At 40.6% G+C, this 18012-nt stretch overlaps 1 protein-coding gene across 4 annotated transcripts; it reads right to left on the minus strand.

Moving 5' to 3' along the window:
* Positions 1 to 9476, minus strand: m1ap (meiosis 1 associated protein). 4 transcript variants are annotated; one of them, XM_077545177.1, is made up of 12 exons: positions 9392 to 9476; positions 8001 to 8236; positions 7731 to 7922; positions 6771 to 6948; positions 4075 to 4221; positions 3855 to 3987; positions 3204 to 3345; positions 2821 to 2872; positions 2421 to 2575; positions 2198 to 2316; positions 2023 to 2110; positions 1 to 1510 (listed from the first exon to the last, which is right to left on the minus strand). In XM_077545177.1, the coding sequence occupies exons 2-12, from the start codon at positions 8229 to 8231 to the stop codon at positions 1319 to 1321; spliced, it is 1629 nt and encodes a 542-aa protein (XP_077401303.1). In that variant the 5' UTR covers positions 8232 to 8236; positions 9392 to 9476; the 3' UTR covers positions 1 to 1318. The 4 variants fall into 4 exon arrangements, with proteins under 4 accessions (XP_077401303.1, XP_077401304.1, XP_077401302.1 ...); XM_077545178.1 differs by lacking the exon at positions 9392 to 9476 and adding an exon at positions 9105 to 9375 and having other exon boundaries at positions 2204 to 2316; XM_077545176.1 differs by lacking the exon at positions 9392 to 9476 and adding an exon at positions 9105 to 9375.
* Positions 9477 to 18012: the final 8536 nt, after the last annotated feature.

Below are 18012 nucleotides of genomic sequence, written 5' to 3' on the forward strand. Positions count from 1 at the left end.
TTTGAAGTCTCAAGACAATTTATTGACAACCAAATTAGAACACTGTCACAACTACAATAGTTCACATTTAAGGGTAGCAGTTTACAAAACAGCAAAAATAATAAAAGTTGATATGTGAAAGCTGAACAAGAAAACGCTAAATGCTTTCTTTAAATCGCATGTGCGTCAAAAAGTTTCCCAAAAAATTCAGCGGTCTTCAAACTTAACTATGAAGATGCTCTTCAGTAGAATTCAACACACCCACCCACACAAAAATCACACTCTTGCTATCCCGGTTCTCTTTTATGGTTAACGGTATGAAAGAGGAACTTCAGAGTTTTGACCTTTTAGGTTTCAACTCAAACAACAGTTAATTTATCAGAGATACTCAGGGTTTACAAAAAAAAATGTAGCGATGGGGAAAAACAACACGGAGCCAGAGAGAGAAGCAAGTGAAATGGCAGCTAATTTACTCAAATTCTCCTTCAAGACAAAAGAGTCATTGTAGTTGTCATTTCTCAATGCGGAAGTTCTGTGACATCACAACGCCGTGAAGTAATGTGTCACTGGGCTGTCGCTTGTGTTACAAGGTTCAACATGGGAGTGGAATGGCGGGAGACTAATTAAAGTATGATTTTGTGTGTGTGTGTGCGTGTGTGTGAGTGAGAGAGAGAGAGATGAGACTCTGTGTAAGGAATAGATTAATAATAGCGATAATGGATGTGTATCAGAAATATGAGCATGACTCAATCTTACAGTATATGTAATGTATGAACTTCTATTGACTGTATGACAATGTTTTATAAACAAAGAGGGCAATTTTATGTGTTGTTGTCCCAAATCTAGAAAATCTACTTCTCTGATGTTTCCAAAGTTACTACCCTTCTCCGTATGCCACCTTTTAGAGGAGAGCCTTTTGAGGGCCGCTGAAGGAAAACAGAGCCATTTGTCTGCTGTGCATACTTGTCTATACGTTTCAGATTGATATGTAAATGTCATTTTCTCCTTGCTTCTCCCCTTTTTTAAGTGCACAACTGCAAATTTGTCAACACACGCAGACATACAATTGCACACTCAGAATGGTCAGTGTGTGATTGTTATTATTATTTTATTTTATTTGTTACTTCAGAAGGATGTGTTATTATTACTAGAACCTTCAAAGAACACAGCTCTGTATATTGAAAAGGAAACCCTAACTGTAGGAAACGCTTTTAACTGTACGCCAGAACTTTTATCAAGGATGTGCTAGCCAACCACTTGACTATTTGCTACTATATTCCTTTTTTTATCTTTCTTGCTTTCACCACCATGCCCCCATCAGTGCGTTCCCATACCTTTGTCAGAACTTTCTTGATGAGCGGAAAGGGGGTGAGCTATCACGAGGCACTAAGCGCAAAACTCGACGTGGTCTCAAGACAGGCGGGGGTCTCAGCAGAGTGGGATTGGAAGAATTTGGCGGTGTTCTCAGCGAAGAAGAAGGACTGGGGGCCACAGTGGAAGTGACCATGTTGTACATTCCAAGCTGGTGAGCCTGGTTTAGAAGGAAGGCAAAATACCATGCAATAATTAACTAGAATGGTACTACTCAGTGTAGCATAGGTCAAAATTTAGACCAACTTCTAAGTGTGCCACGTATGCTAATAAAATTTGTTAATATATTGCATCATTCACATACTAATAGGAGCGTACAGAAGAGGATTATCTACTTACTGTATGCTTATTTTTAATTGAGTGACTGAATGTATCAATTTGACTTTCAACTTTCCTTAGCATAGGAAGAAATAAAAGCAGTGCGGTTAAGTATTTTTTCCGCCTTTCAAACTATTTGCATGTCAGCAGCCTTATCAGACAGACCCAATGAGTCACACAGCCAGCAGCTAAGCGCTTTTAGGTCACTACAGGCTTCAGCTGACAAAACACAAACTGTACTAAAGTTCCGAACCATCCACTGTGCATAAATAGATTGACAATGGATTTAAGATTTATTACGAGCAACTGATATATTGCCTGAACTCAATTGTATGGAAAAACAAAACTGTTAACCTGATAGGGTTGACTGATGGCTGTGGCTACAGCACTCCCTGGTGGTTGACGTTGGTATGTCTGGGTAGCAGAGTGCACATTTGAAGCACTAAAAACAACAGACACATTTGTCACATGTTCACGACTCACAGCTAAAGCACATATATTTAGCCTGATGAGCCACATTTAATATTACCCTGACCCCAAGGGGTAGTGTAGCTTAGTGACCAGGATGCTCCTGAGATACTCATAGAGGTTGCTCTTCAGACAGCTGGGGCTCAACTCAGCCACATCTTTTATCTGCACGAGGCAACCCTGATAGAAACAGACATGAAGCACGAACCAAACATGCCTCTTTCTGCATCCGACCATCCATTTTGGTTAAAATGTAATTTCAGAGAAGACAAAGGTCCTTTTACCTTTATAAGCTGCATGGCTTCAGGTGGAGGCTCCTGCAGTGGATCAGAGTATGTGGCAGGCATAAACAGTTCCTTGCAGACAATCGGTTTCAGGAGCATGGCGCATTTTGGAGAGGGGTAGAGGGCATAGAAAGAACACAAATCTGTGTCGCATGCTAAAGGAGACACACACAGGACACAGAGCATGAATACACGTTGCATACATTTATGCAGGTTTGCGTTAAAACAAGAATTTCAAAAGCAATTACTCATCATTAGCATATCCCGCAATAATAATTAACCACGTGAAGATATTCTGGTATTGTTGCATCCCTAATACCAAAATCAAGTCAGGTTTTATCCATGTCTGCCTCAAGTCCCTCTTCGGATCATTAAGGCCAGTGTTTAATAAGTCACGCACCTGGGCCTCCATCTGTCAGTGACATCTGCAACAACAAAACCTGGTCATCATTCTGAAAAAGAAAATGAGAAAGAACATCACTTAATTAATACGGAAGCTGAGACAATAGTTGCATTTTGTCACCTTCTTAAAATACCAGCGTAAGTCATTTTGGCAATTTTTTATTATTTTTTGCCTTAACCACAGGGTGCTGGCCAGCTTTGCTAAAACCAGTTACAACACCGGTACATCCTTTGTTCATTCAATTCTACCCCTGAAAATAAATTATTAATAAATATAACGTATTTGCCTCAGTTTTTTGTGTTTTCTGAAACAACTGAAAAAATACCATAGGACATTATTTTAGGATGGTGACAATTTGTATTTACAATGCATTCACACACCATCAGTGTGCAGTTGAGAGCTTGAAATATGTGCTGGTTGGTCTCAATCTCATCCCAGTTCAGCCGCCAGTAGGTGGTTGGGCTGACAGTTAGTGGGAGTCCATATAGCACGGTTTCACACATGGTCGCATTTTCCAGCACCCTAAAGGCAAGCATACACACAGAGTATAAACACAGACACAAGATTATGGTTTGTTTGTTACAGCACGGTTTAACCTTTTGTGCCTTTGTTCTAACCTTGCTCTGCAAGATGAATTCTCGCGGTATTTGTGAGCTCACAAACTCCAGAGAATACATCTTGTGCCGAGCCCCTTGATTTCTACCAATTTGAACCGACTAATCACAGAGCGACGTTGTGTTTGGGGCGTGATATGCAGCTGTGACGAAACCAGGAAGCCAGCGCGGACGCTGGTGGAAACAAACAAACCTAACATGGACAAAATGGACGCTGCAATTAATTCTGTAATTCTTCTAGAATTACTCAGTTTCCTTGTTGAATGTTGAACAGCGAGAGGCGCTTCGTGCATTTTTAGCTGGTAAAAATGTGATGATGTATGTGATGATCAAAAGATGATGAAGGGTGGATATAGGCTACTTCCCCCCCCAGCTACTTGAGTATAAATCAATCACTTGATTAGTCCTCAATCTTACTTGATTGCTCTCAACTTCCGTGGTACTTGAGAGACAGACATGATGTCACAAAGGCTATCTGGCTTCTCTGCGGGATTCAGCGGGAGGAGGCTGGGGCTGATGACACGCTCCTGCATGTCGCACTTTAGGCACACTATAGATAGCAGCAAAAAGCCACAGTCACGTCGCTCACAGCATGGATGACAGTTTTGCCTTGTAATCGGTAGGAGTGGGGACTAACCTGGACTGGTACTTCCCAGTGGGCTTGGCAGGACAAGGTGGATGCGTTCATAGTCCACTCCATATTCTTGAAGCCATTCCTTAAAAACTCCCTCAACTGCAAAAACACAATTGTCCACCTGTTGCAGTTCCACCAGCACCCGACTCTCTGTAAGAGGAATTTCACTGATGTTATTGATCAGAATATTTTTTCTCAATCCAAATTTAAGTTGGACTCCTGTTACTGAATTGTATTCCAGAGGTTAAAAACCAAAAGAGACAATGTTCCATTGTGACCAATAGATGGCGACATATGACCACAGGGATGTAAATTTGGCTTATTTCAACTCCTTATGTAGTTGGTGGATCTCTTCATTGTGGTAATAGAGAGATAGGAGGGAAAACCTTAGGCAGTGGTTGGAGATGAAAAAAAAAACCACCAGTTAAATTAAATCGATTGTCTCCAATAATGTGTGCCTGCCTGGGAGTGGGAAAGCAGAAATGTGGAGCTAGAGTAAGAGTGAGAGAAGAATTATGATAGCAGGAGACCAAGTAATTGTAAATGTCGGCCAAGGAAGGGAGGATAGAGGGCAGAAGGAGAGCTAGATGGCAAAGAAGAAAGAAGGCGGATAGAAGTAGAATAGATTCAAATTAAGGGGGAATTACAGAAGCTTCTGTATGAGATATTCTTTTCACAAAGAACTTTCTTGGTAGGATGGGTGACAGTCATTAATCTCTAATGCACATGCCTTTTGTGCCCAAATCAGCATGCTGTATCTAAGGTACCTGAAAGGACATATACAATAGCCATAGTCTTTTTTTGTGTGGCCTTACGCACATGACCACACTAACAGCACACACCTCGTCCGTTGGCAAGCTGGTCTGCATGAACACTTGTGTAACACAGCCGTGAATAGCCCATTGATGTTGTTTGAGACTGTGACAAATGCCACATTGATCGTCCGGCATGCAACATGGGTGCTCGACACACTAGTGGCAGTGTGACCTAATTGCCTCACAGGCACGTTAGGGCGGATATTTGACAGAGACTTGTAAAGGACACTAGGATAAAGGCGAAGACAACAGCGCTGTGTATTCTCTGAAGAGGAGGACGAGGAAATAGAAAATGACACTCCAAATAAAATGCTAGGGAATCCTTACTTACGACTGTAGGCATCTTACAAATATTGTTTAGCACATAGAAAAGGAAAAAATACAGACAGGATGGGCAGTTGTAACACACAAAAACATACAACTTTAGTGTACGTGTGAGTAGAGGGGGTGTAAAGATGGCCTCAGCGCTTCTGAGGGGGCAAAGTAGGAAACGGGATAAACAATTAAAAATTAAAAAAGAGTGTGAGGCTGTATGCTATTACAAGCAACAGAATGCCCACAATCTTGGGTTTCATCTACAGGATTACCCATGATGTAATCCGATGTTAAATTTCTGACAGGTAACCTCATTTCGACGACTGCTTTTGATCGATTGTCATGTTAAAAGTGCATGCATTGTACTGGGTGGTAGACTCAACATGCTGAACTGGCACATCAAGTTGAAGACTGCCGACAGTCTAAAACCAGGATCTTTTTTGAAATTACATTACAAGTGATCATGGCCGGAGTTTGGCTTAATGCTACATGAATCAGCGATAATACAAGAGATATGGAGAAAGACGATAAAAGCAGATAGGAAATTGACTAGGATGAGATATAAAATGGGAGCATAGGAAAACACAGATGTTCTATTACTCCTCGTATAAAGAGATATATAGAAGGAGAAAAGGAGGCGGAGACAACAATTTAGTCACTGGGGAGAAGAGCAGGAAAAAGGGAAAAGAAGCCCTCTCATGTAAGGCTTTGATGGTGTGAACAAGAGGCCCTGCAGCAGACTTTGATTTAAGTGAAAATGATAAGGTGTAATTACAACTGGTTGGGGCCACACATACATTCCCCTCTGATTAAGATAAAAAGTTGCAAAGAATCAGTCATGACTGCCATCTGTTCATTGCAACTGTAAATTGGAATTCTTCAAGCAGCATGATTGAACGGAAATGACGTAGCCGCAAATAGCACCTACCTTAAGCTTTCAGGGCTGATAGAGCAAACAATGGAGGATTAGGATCCTTTGCTTTAATTGGGACTGACTTGATGACATTACCTGGTCCCCTTAAACAAAGTACACATTTTTTGTTCCTGCTACTTTTCACATTATTTTTTTTTTAACAAAAAACAGACACAATTAAACAATGTTAACATCGCGTCCGAGATTAGTCAGATAAGAGTCCTGTCTTGCTAACTCGACTCCTTCGTTTGTTTGTGTTGCTTTTCCTCTTTTCATGACCCATTTCTGTGTCTTCTCTTCTCCCAAGAGTCCAACAGCACGGAATGCGTACTGAGGCCCCTTAACAAACGCATTTGATCCTTTTTTCTAATTACTGTAAGGGTTGACTGCTGCCTTGTTCTTGTGTTGCGGAACAGCAGAGAGTTTGTTCCAGCAGCGACTTTAGTGGCTTAGAACACAAGAGAGAAATTGGCACAGGTTCTATGGGTGTGTGAGGCAGACACAAATACGAGTGTAGATGGGTCACACATGGTCCTTCCCGATCATGTGGAGCGAGCAGGGTGGGAAAAGTATGTGGAATTTCAGTGGGAGTAAAGTCTGCTCAGGAAAGAGATAGCAAGGAGCCAGTCTGTTTGTGTTTGCATCCTCCTTCCTACCTCCACTATAAGGCTGAGGTGGGTCTTGAGGTGGGAGTAGATCTTCTTGACCCCACTCTACCTCACTGTAGAACTGCACCACCATGAAACTATGGATCGGCAGAAGGTCATCATCCTTGAGCACATTTTTCAAAAGATGAACCATGCCTCTTCCTGGACGGCTGGTTACCACGGTAACCTGTTAATAAAAAAAAGAACATCCACTTGAATCACTGGCACTTTCTTCTGCAAGCTTACAGCTGGTTTCTCTTTCATAAACCACAATTTGAGGCCAAGGTTGCACTTTGGGGACACGAGAAACAATAAAAGACTGTTAGGAAATGTTACGTGTGTGTGTGTGTGAGGATTTTAAGACAAAAACAACAACTATAACTATCTCATGTTGCAACACAAGGAACATAACAGCTGCTGGCGAAGCTCTGCAAGAAAATAGATGTGGTCTCTTGTGCAATTTCCCCTAATGAGAACATCATAAAAATAATTATCTTAACTGGATTATTAAAGGATGTTGCTGATCTCAAAATAGAAGCAGCTGGTAAAACTAGACTCATACCCCCACTCTCCCCAGATGATAGTGTGAGATAATTATTTGCAACAAGTGGGTGTAAACCCAGGAGTTAAGCGTTTGATAGGACATTCTGCCACAAGCTGATAGGATCTTCAGGCAGCAACATCTCTGCAGACAAACAAATCCCCACACACAGAGGGCTCAGCGGCGGATGAAACGAGTCCATTTACTGCACTAAAGTGTACATTAGCAGCCTCGAGGTGCATGACCGTACTGATAGAAAGAGCAAAGGTTTTTTTTAGACCAACACTCACACTAGCTTGATAACCCTTTTTAAAAATTTTAATTTGTATCCCTCACTGGAACAAGCTGCTGAAGAGGTTTTCAACAGCCATTTCAAACTAAAACAATCCGTACATAATAATCTTGTTTGTTGTTCTGCACTGCCTCACCTCAACAGATATGTTGGCCTCGATAGCGACCCCACTGAAATTCCTGTAAAGGTTAAATTGCCGCTGGCTCTCCAGCACGGCCTGTCGCAGCATTTTGCCTACACTGGCCAATTCTGTGGTGACACCTACGCTCGGGATGGACCGTAGCGCTTCCACGCAGGAAAGCAACCTGGGCAGGTTACCCTGAACTCTCTGAAAAGACAAAAACAAAAAAGGATGAGAGTAGGAAAGGTACGAACGGAAGTTTTGATGAGAGAATGTGCCCATTACCACAAAAGGGAGCAGACATTCCTGCTGACTGTTGATGACAAACACGCTGAGATGAGGAAGCCTACAAGGTCCCTTCAGACTACAGACTAGCGTCAGGAAGTTATCAAGAGCATCACAGAGAACGGTGTGGGTCTCGGACCACCAGGGCGGCACTGCCTCAATGATCAAGACCCTGGCTGGTTGTAGCAGAAATGCAATGTTGGAGAAAGCAAAACTCCTTTTGTGATCCATGCCACCTGAAAACATGAAAAAACGTGTTTATATTGACTACTGTGTTCTAACATTGGGTGCATAAAATCTGTAAAAAAAGAAAAGAAAAAAAGGCTGAGTTGAGAAAAAAAAGAAGCTATCGCTATCGGACCACGAGGAGACAATGCAAACTAATCATAAAAAAATATGCAAAAAAAAGCAACAACCCCCACCAGTGCAAAGCAATAGAATAAAAAAATGCAACTAAGAGCTTTGCTAAACATGTAATAAGTAAAAACAGACTCTAGTTTACCAGTGGCTCACGCTTCTTTATTGATGGCTTGACTTGTGAAATGTGTTATTTTTAAATTCACCAGTAAATCAGTGCAGCATGTGTGTTTCACGGATAGACATGGTGCTGTTATTTTTTCATCTTTCTGAGGATTAAATGTTGAATTCCATACAGACACCCGTCCTGTTTACAAGTTTGGGACTTGGACTTGATTTAAGATGCATAGCAGAGTCAACATGTCAACCAATTTAACTGTGACGTCACTTTACAATGGGAAATACTGTCGAATTAAGTACTGTTCTTTTGGCTACTTTATATACACACATACAACACCTTATACTGTATATAAAAATATACATATACCCCCCCAAAAATAATAATATAAATACATAAATAAAATAAATAAATTACTCATTGGATTACTGAAAGCCCTCTTTGTTTCAGAGAAGTTACATATTTTTTGTTTGGTTTGGTTGGTTTATTGAAAATATAAACATAGAAAAACATAAAACACATTACAAGTAAAAAATATAAGTTGAAGGAAAAAAGAAAAAACAAGAATAGGAAGAAAGAAAATAGTTTACATGTTCAAAAGGGAGTAGGAAGAGTTTATATGTACTAACCAGCGGCAACGTCAAGGCAACAGAGTATTGAAGTCTGTTTGGTGTTCCTATCTGTCCTTTTCACAACCCACAACACGTTTTTATGAGGACAAGCGGTCAAAAAAAAAAAAACGGCTGTGTGGATTATCCCACCTTTAGCGTAATGCTAATGACGAATGCTAACGTTCACCCAAACAAGCTCTCCTATATTAACATTACATAATATCAAAAACCGTTTATATTACATTTCTCCACACCTCATTACTGCGATTGAAGACAATATCAGCCATAAAAAAATATTTGTTTACCATTCAGCAGACAAACTTAGGTTAGTAGACTCAGCCAACTCAACCAATGAGTGAATGCCCAAAATGGAGGATTCTTTTCAGATAGGATTGTTCACTCACTCTCCACTAGGGGTGCCAAAATGTCCAGGTAAAATCTACGTTGATGTCAAACCATTAAAGCTACAGTAAATGGAGAACAATTTTAAACGAATAATTAAGAGAACACAGACCAAGTTATAAATAAAATATAATAAATAAATTTACATACTAAAACATGAAATAAGAAAATACATAGACGCATTTATGTATTTCATGAAATATAAGAAGCTGTCGACAAACATTTAATCGCACGTTATAACAATTATCACAGCATGATATTAAATGATAAAACTCTTAACACAACACATACTGCACCTGCAGGTTCACAACAGCATTTTAAAATTTTCTAACGCATTCTTTGGGCTGGATTAAACCCCCGAGCATATGCTTCATACCTATGCTCACTTATATTAATTGGACACTTTCATAAAAGTTGAATTTAACAGTTTAGCGTTTAGAAATTCAGGTGCATATAATGGAATGGAATTGAAGAGTTTAGACTTAGGCAGAGTCATAGGAATACTCTCATGAGCCTTGCCATTTAGTTGTGACGTGCACAAACAATGAGAGCTTTTTAGCAGTGCAGTAATCCGGTATGCTGCGGTAAATATACTTTCGGGGGTTTGAGGGAAAGTTTCGCATGTACTTTAGCTTGTCATTTTACACACCAGCTGCTTCGTTTTAGACTAATGCTATACGATGGAAAGTTTAAGCACGACTCATCTTGTGAGAAATACTTGTTTGCAGTTTGACAGCATTCTTCTCATAAATGCATTGACTTTTACTGTATTACTACAGCAAGATCAAATTTCGGGCGGGGGAAAAAAAATTGTGGATTGTCATTGTGTGTTGAGTTGAGTTGTGTTGTGTTGATTTGAGCCTGTTGGTGATGAATGTTTGTAGTTTTGTGATGAATATTTTGGGAATATGTTTGGATTTATAGCATCCTATTTTAGAGGCTTGTACTAATCCGGGTGAAAGACATTTTAAGCGCAAGACGGTTTAGCTTGGATATTGTATGTGTGTTTCTCACTTAGAGGCAAAGCTGAAGTTGAATAGGCAGGCACACAAACGGATGGGAGCGTTTTAATTTAGGGATGTAACTTAATGGAATAATGGCAAAAGGTGTGTCAGGACTCAGTGTCATTTAGGGGAGCTCATAGTTTTTTTTCCCAAATCAATTGATTATAGTTAAGTCAACATCATGTTTTTTGGGTGTCCATGCATTCTTGTCATGACATAGAAAACAGCACAAAAATAAATAAATAAATAATAATAATAATAAAAAGCAACAGAAAGCAGAAGCCATGTTCCTAATGTGCCATATGAACACAAAATGATTCCTTTATGACTGGGCTTCAACAACCTTACGGTTAATGGCTACTTGTGACATATTTTAACAGTAATAAACCCTGATGTCAGCGGATCGGATGGACACTGTAGCGTTAACTGTACAGCAGATGCTACCGAGCTGAATGGTGTCATGTGATCTGCTCAATCGTCGTCTCAATTGTCCTCCAGGCAGTAGCATCCAAGCTGGGTCAGTTCGTCAAAAAAAACTTCAGAAAGGATTTAACACTTGCAGATAAAAAAAAAAAAAAAAAAGCTTAATTGAAGTATATGGAGAGAGAATTTTAAGAAAATAAAGAGAATGACAGACAGTCTTCGCCTCAACCGTGAAACCTGCTCCCACAAGATCAATTGACTTCCTGGCTGTGCTTTTGGAATTTGTGGGAGGCAATGCTTCTGCCTGAGAAAGATTAGGCCGGGCAGAAAAGAAAACAGCATTAAAAATGTCAAGGTGTTCTTTTAACTTCGCCTCCAGTCATTCAAATGTGGTACCTGCTTCAAATTTGATTTTGCATCCTTAATCTCTCTCACTCTCCAACACAAGTTGTGACTTGTCAACTATTTAGCTCAGACGATTTTTTTTTTTACTCTTACTTGAGTCTTATTCCAAAGTAACAGTTCTCTTACTTGAGTACAAATTGTGGCAACTCTACCCACTTCTGGCTGTTGCCCAAACTACCTCAAATCTTGAGTTTCATCTGACTGCTCCGCTCCATCACTTTGCTCTTCCTTCGCTAATCCTTGGCCCTGTTGTCATGGAAATTAGGCTGCCGCTCTGCACCGATCCTCGTACAAAACAAGAATGATGAATATTGTGTGTGTGCGTATGTGCGGTGGCAGTTTAACAGGCAAACATTGGCAGTTTATCATTCTTGTCATTTCAGCAAAACAGCAAAAAGGGGAATACGGCAAGGAGAAAAGGAGCTGTGAATGAAGAAGAAAAAGCTGAAAAATCTGCCCATTGATTTGATCCTCTATATATTGAACTGCTGGCGGGGCTTATGCGTTATATGTAATTGCATTGGGCTAAATCATGCTCAATCCACAATGAAAAAACAACAACATTTAGGCTTTGGTGCTTAGCTATCTCAAAATAGATGGCACTGAAGGCCCTCTCTGTGTGTTTGGTGCAGATACAAAATGGACTGTTTTAATGAGCGGTATAAAACTGAAAAGCGAAGACTGAGTGTGGAGAGAAAATAAGTCATTACTCTCATTTGTGTTGTCATCATGTTGTGATTCAATCACCCTCCGTATTTAGACGTAGAAGTGACATCTGTGTGGCCCTCTCACAGAAATAATTAATTTCTATATACATTCCTCCTAGGACAACTGAATACATTTTTTATTTTCATCCCTTTCCATTTGACTCCTCATCACTCTTCTCAGCCCCTGCGCCCCCCCTCCCCCTTCCCCGCCGAGTCTATCATAAATGGATCGGTGTGCCCACTTGAAAGGAGTGAAAGAATCCCTCCTGCTAATCCCGCTGTGGGAGAACAAGGGCCAAGGCAAAAAAAAGAACAAGAAAACCACAGTCCACGAGAGCAAGTGACATTATTTCTGTGCGGGGGAAAGAAAAGCTTATTTGAAGAAGGAAGTGACAAGAAGAGAGCCATTGAGGGGTCTTTGTATGTGTCCTGTTAAATCAGGCATGTCACGGCGCCTTTTGTAGCAAAACCTTTTTCGACTGCTGCGATAAGTGGCACAAGACATGAGCAAGGTGGAGAGGGAGGGAAGTATTTGCCCAGCAAAAAGTTGACTTTGCTAGTGTTGAAAATGGTAAAGGGTTACAAAATCCACTTTATCATGCCAACTTTTGGCAGTGGCTAACATGACCACATGTATTTTCTTTTATGAGTCCCTTGAGATAAAAGTGTCTTTATTTACCACTTAAGTTTCCTGTCAAATTAAACATAAAACAACAAGAATCGCGTTTATCTAAAACAACCACCCAGCTCAGCCTTTCAGTCTGCTAGCTTAATACAAAATAGTAGGGGTGTGATTCTCATTTAATATGATTCAGAATCGATCTTAAATGTCCCAAAATTGATTTTATTTAAATTATTTTATACGGTGTGTGCCTTTATTGGGAGCGCTGTTCATGTTGTACCCGATTTGGCCACTTAGGGGCAGTGTGGTTCCACGTGGTCTAATACACTGTTAAATTGTAGCCACATTAGAGAGTAGAAGGAAAAAGTCACAATCAAGTTATTCCAATAAAAGTTTTTTTTTTTGCAGTGGAGCCGTTCTATTGAGTGATAAAAGTGCTAATTAGCATTAGCGAGTCAGACTGGAGTAGATCATTACAATTCCTTGCACATCTATAGATTGAAGCAAAAATCATTGTCAATCAAATCATTTTGATCTTAATCAAAAATCGATTCTGAATCGAATCGCAGGCCCAAAAATCAGAATCAACTCGTGAGACATTCAAAGATTCCCTCCCCTACAAAATAGTGTCTATGTTGCTTTTTGAAACTTCGCCCCTCTTTTCCCTCACACACTCATCACCCAGCAGGCACAAACATGATTCCCTTTCATTGCCTTCACTCCCATTTTAATCTCTTCGCTCCCACCACTCTTCGCCCAGTGGGAGGCTGAAGAAGATTTATACAGACTCAAGTGATACCATTGTGAGCGTCCTCTGTTCTCGCAATGTGCATGAGAGAACATCTGCAAACAGGTGACACATAAATAACACCAAGTGGATGTGTGTGTTCCCACACCCCAGGGTGTGTGTCTCATGGCTGGCCAGCTGTGTGTTAGCGTGTGATTAAACTTGTGTTTGAGACTTGTGGATTTGCACTTGCACACTTGTTGCACAGTATTTTCACATTTTTCGCCAATTCATCGTAAAACACGTTGTATTCAGAAGCAAATCGCTGACTTCACTTCACAGTGTCATTAAGATTTGTTTCACTGGATTTCACTTTGCTTTCTTTTCTTTGGTCCTTCCTCGGGTCTCCTGACGGCCTCACGACTCTGGCTGGAAGTGTTCGGTTTAGGTGAATGGTATGGGATTTTTTTTAAATAGGTTTTAGGTGAACTAATGAATACACACACACTCGCACGCACACGCACGCACGCACGCACATACACATAATCACCCACATACAAAAAATAAAAAATAAAATTAAAAAAATATATATAAAAAAAAAAGGAGAGCAATGATGATGTCAAATCGGTAAAATTACCGAATGAACAATACTGAGCTCTCCAGGAAAAAAAGAAGAAGATTTGTTTCATTTAGAATGTGCAGGTGTACCTAATGAAATGGCTGTCCAGTTTAAATCTGCAACGTTCGTCAGGTTCAGTGAAGTGGAGCAGTCTCATCACCTAAGCTGATTATTTAGGAAGTGTTTTTTTGGAGTGAGTGGAGAAAGATGCTTAAAAAAAAAAGGAGGACAGGGGGTATTAAGTTGTTTTTGTACATGCTACGGCAATCCAATTGTTATGAGACCTTTCAAGGCATCAATGCCATTCTTGTTGTTGGGGTGTTTTGAGGTGATTTGCAATATGGCTATTTGTGTCACATACACTAATACCTTGTGGCCTTGTGGCCTTGTGGCTAGTTGTTGTGTTCTTGATGTTGTTTTGGTTGGGTGTATAATACCATATCCCATTTGGCTCATATTTAGAACATTATATACGTATTAGGTATGGGCGAGTAGCGATTCCAGGTATCCATGTCATTTCCTAGTGAAAGTATTACAGATAGGAATGACATTTTCAGACACAAATCTTGCCCTGGAAAAGCCTTGGGAACATTGTAAAGGACATTGATTTGTGTCAAACTGCTTCAGTGCATCTTGCATTTTCTTCTGCCCATATAACATCTTAACCTTTAGCTGTGAGAGGAGCCTGGAGCAACTACTGCTCGATGATAGTCTGCGATAAAAAAAATAAATGAAAAAAAGTGAGGGTTGCAGATGGTCATTTATCTTTCATGCTTTTTCCAACCCATCTCGATCACTTTACCACAAATTGTCTGAGCTTGTCAATATGCACTTGTGTGTGAGTGCACTGTTGATATCGACAGTATTGCATGTAGAGTGCTTGCCGTTGTATTGACCGATGCGGAGCTCCCATTTGTCCATCAGGCCCGTGCGCAAAACATTTTGCAGATACTTTACAGAGGCATTTATGACATTTATTTTGATTCAAGATATTTAGCGACACATTGTATTGATCCTGTCGTACTGTCGCAATGAATGGGTCAGAGGAGCATTGATTTTGTAAGTGTGGTTTTTTTTTTTACTGCAGCTTTTTTTTGTCCGATTTTCAAGGTTTTTGAAAGATGAAAATGATCATTTTTTACACAAGATGCTACCACTCACCAGTAGAAGACTTTCCCGTCACCTGCCCATCTTTAGGAAGATTTATTTTTCTTACATAGCTGTAAAACTCACTTGAGCGCAACCTCCCTTCCCCCCCACGGCGGGAAATGTCAGAAATCATTGATGCAATGTGAACAGGAAGCTACAAGCAAATTCACGTTGACTGAAAAAAGGAAATGGGTAAAGATTAAAGCTTGTGTGTGCACGTTGCCTTTTTATGAGAATTAAAATGACAAATTGGTTCAATTCATTCATGAACCTCTCACACACGCACGTGCGAATCTCTCTGTTTGCAGGAGGGGCCTTGCTCGCCTCGGTGTTGAATTTAATCTCACTTTAAATCCACTAATCCTGCAGATTAATAAACCCCTCTCTCTGCTCCATGGCACTCACATATTAGCATTTCCACCATTGTTATTGTATACTAGGACCTCCACCTAACACTAGCTGTTACATGAACACATATGAATACATTATCATAATCCGTAGCATTAAACCATGTACTGTATCACATAAGCATCATCACTAGACATGTAACTCCACATTCACCTCACAGGACACACGCATGTCTATAATGATCCTAGTTACGTCTCATCAGCTGCAAATTTAAAACAGAGCTATTGAAGAATGAAATCAGAGTTATAGCGATACACGAGTGTGCCATGTAATCAATCACATGGAATTTGCAGCTACATAGTCAATTTACATGAAAGGGACTCCCTTAATCCTTTTGGCCTGAAATAGAGGCCCAACCATAGATGCAAATTTTGTCATCATCAGTCCAAAATCCAGACAAGGGATTAATATAATCGTATTCATTGGGGATGCGATGCAGTGGGGAAATATTGATCTAAAATGGTCACTTATAATTGAAAACACAGCACCGCGATTGCATGCATATTGTCGACGCAGTGTGTGAAATAGTCTGCTTTTAGACATGAAAAAAAATCAATACAATAAAAAAAGTGAGTGCTTGGACCATGCGTAACCAGGCGGCAATCTGGCTCAGCGCGGCTTCATTGGACTGGAGCCAAGATGGCAGATGGCCGCTCGTCTGCGGGGCTTGGATTCCTACAGGGCCTTGAACACGGCAAACACAGACAACTGGCGGGAGGAAGACTCCGGGATGATGATATTTATTGTTTCCATCCTTGTTTAGCTTGTTTTGACAAAATATGCCCGTCTTGGTTGCAACTTTCAAAGTCAGTCTTAGGTCTCGGCATTCAGTCTAATTGGGGTCCCGTTGTGATGTTTTTGTATTAATTCGGCTGCAAAATTATCACCATCCACCTTCTTTGAAATGCTCCTTATGCTTTCCCATTCTCTTCCCTCTCAAGTGCATCCCATTCCTTTTCACGATTTGTCTCCCTCAATGGTACGTGTGTACACCCGGTTGCCACGGCAACGGGAGCAGGCCGCATGAGCGAGTGGATGAACAAAAGACCCAGAGACCCTCATCAGTAGAGAGAGGGAGGGAGAGAGACATGGATTCAGATTTTATTTTTATTTTTTAAGGGGCTTGGCTGTGTGCAGGAAAGGAAGAGGTGAGGGACAAGGTGGAAGGGGTCGGGGGGGGGGGGGGGGGGGAGGCTGATGTCTTACATAGGTGAGGTGAGTTCATAGTTCTTCATGAACAAAAGGGGGTTGTGATATGTACTCAGCAATGGAGGATTTTGGTCCTGTGATTAAAAACAAAAAAAACAAAAAACATAGTTAACCACATAAGCAGCAAAAAAATGATTGACAACCCCCCCCCCCCCCCCCCACCCACACACACATACACACACAAAAGGCCCTCTATCAATTAATTATTCTTTATTCTTCTGATAAACACATGACCTACTGGCAATTGACAAAATAAACATATAGAGATTCAAGAGAACCCTGAGGGTACTCAGTAGGACAACTACTAAATAATAGAATAATGCATTTTGGTTGCATAACCTATTAAAATTTTGTCATGCGTATGCGTGGTGTGCCCTGCAACAATTTGGCCTTATGCAAATATTATTACACCAATTAAAACGCGGCAGTGGCCTGGAGGGGTTTGGTTGAAAAGACTGGCAGCAGTCGCACGCGCGCGTGTGTGTGTGTGTGCGTGTGTGTGTGCGTGTGCATGAGAGAGAGCGCTTTCACACCTATATCTCTGCTCCGCCCATCAGCATCACTCCCTACCCCCAAAGCCTACTTTGCGTCTGTCTTCAGGGAATCAGAGGAGAAGAGCTTAGGGAAGACCGGAATGAAGATAGAAGCCTGAAATACTTAAATAAATAAATAAATCAAGCACGTACATTTGCACAGAAATGCTTCGAATATAAACAGAAAGCGTTGACGTTAGAACAGGGGGGGGGGGGGGAGTGACTGAACGCTTCAACTCATTTAACGTGTTCTGACATTTATCGGTGATTTTTTTTTCTTTGCTTTATTCTCCAACCCCCGTTTTTGTTAGTACAAATCGGTATTCTGCCATTTTAGCCCAAGGGGAAGCACCAGCATTGTCAGGTTGCATTTAACTACCTGTTTGTAGCGTCTAAAGAAATGTGTCGGAAAAAATGCTTTTCAAACTCATTTTAACAGGAGTTGAGAAGTCGTCACAATGCAGAGGACATGATTGTATTGATTTCATGCCAAAAACGAGCAGTTTATGAGACGTTTCCTTATAAAACAGACAGATTTTAAAGCAGTTTCTATTGCAGTAAACAGGGCAAATATTCAATATTTAATTCCTGTACATTTGTTCTGGAGATGACAGCCCGAGGTTTATTCGAACTGCACAGTGCACCAAATTAGCTCATCAGCGCTTTATCGTGCGCTAAAATCTGTCGTCAAAGACTGCATGAAGTCATGTAATTACTC

Source organism: Vanacampus margaritifer, chromosome 15, assembly GCF_051991255.1.
Source record: "Vanacampus margaritifer isolate UIUO_Vmar chromosome 15, RoL_Vmar_1.0, whole genome shotgun sequence".
NCBI classification, from domain to species: domain Eukaryota; kingdom Metazoa; phylum Chordata; class Actinopteri; order Syngnathiformes; family Syngnathidae; genus Vanacampus; species Vanacampus margaritifer.

What these genes read in the sequence shown, in the direction of transcription:
- m1ap (XM_077545177.1), bottom strand. Translation starts at nt 8,231, where the DNA reads ATGGATCACAAAAGGAGTTTTGCTTTCTCCAACATTGCATTTCTGCTA. An exon ending in CACTACCCCTTGGGGTCAGG is followed by an intron (nt 2,111 to 2,197) that starts GTAATATTAAAT and finishes TGTTGTTTTTAG; the next exon opens with TGCTTCAAATGTGCACTCTG. An exon ending in CCATCAGTCAACCCTATCAG is followed by an intron (nt 1,511 to 2,022) that starts GTTAACAGTTTT and finishes CTTCTAAACCAG; the next exon opens with GCTCACCAGCTTGGAATGTA.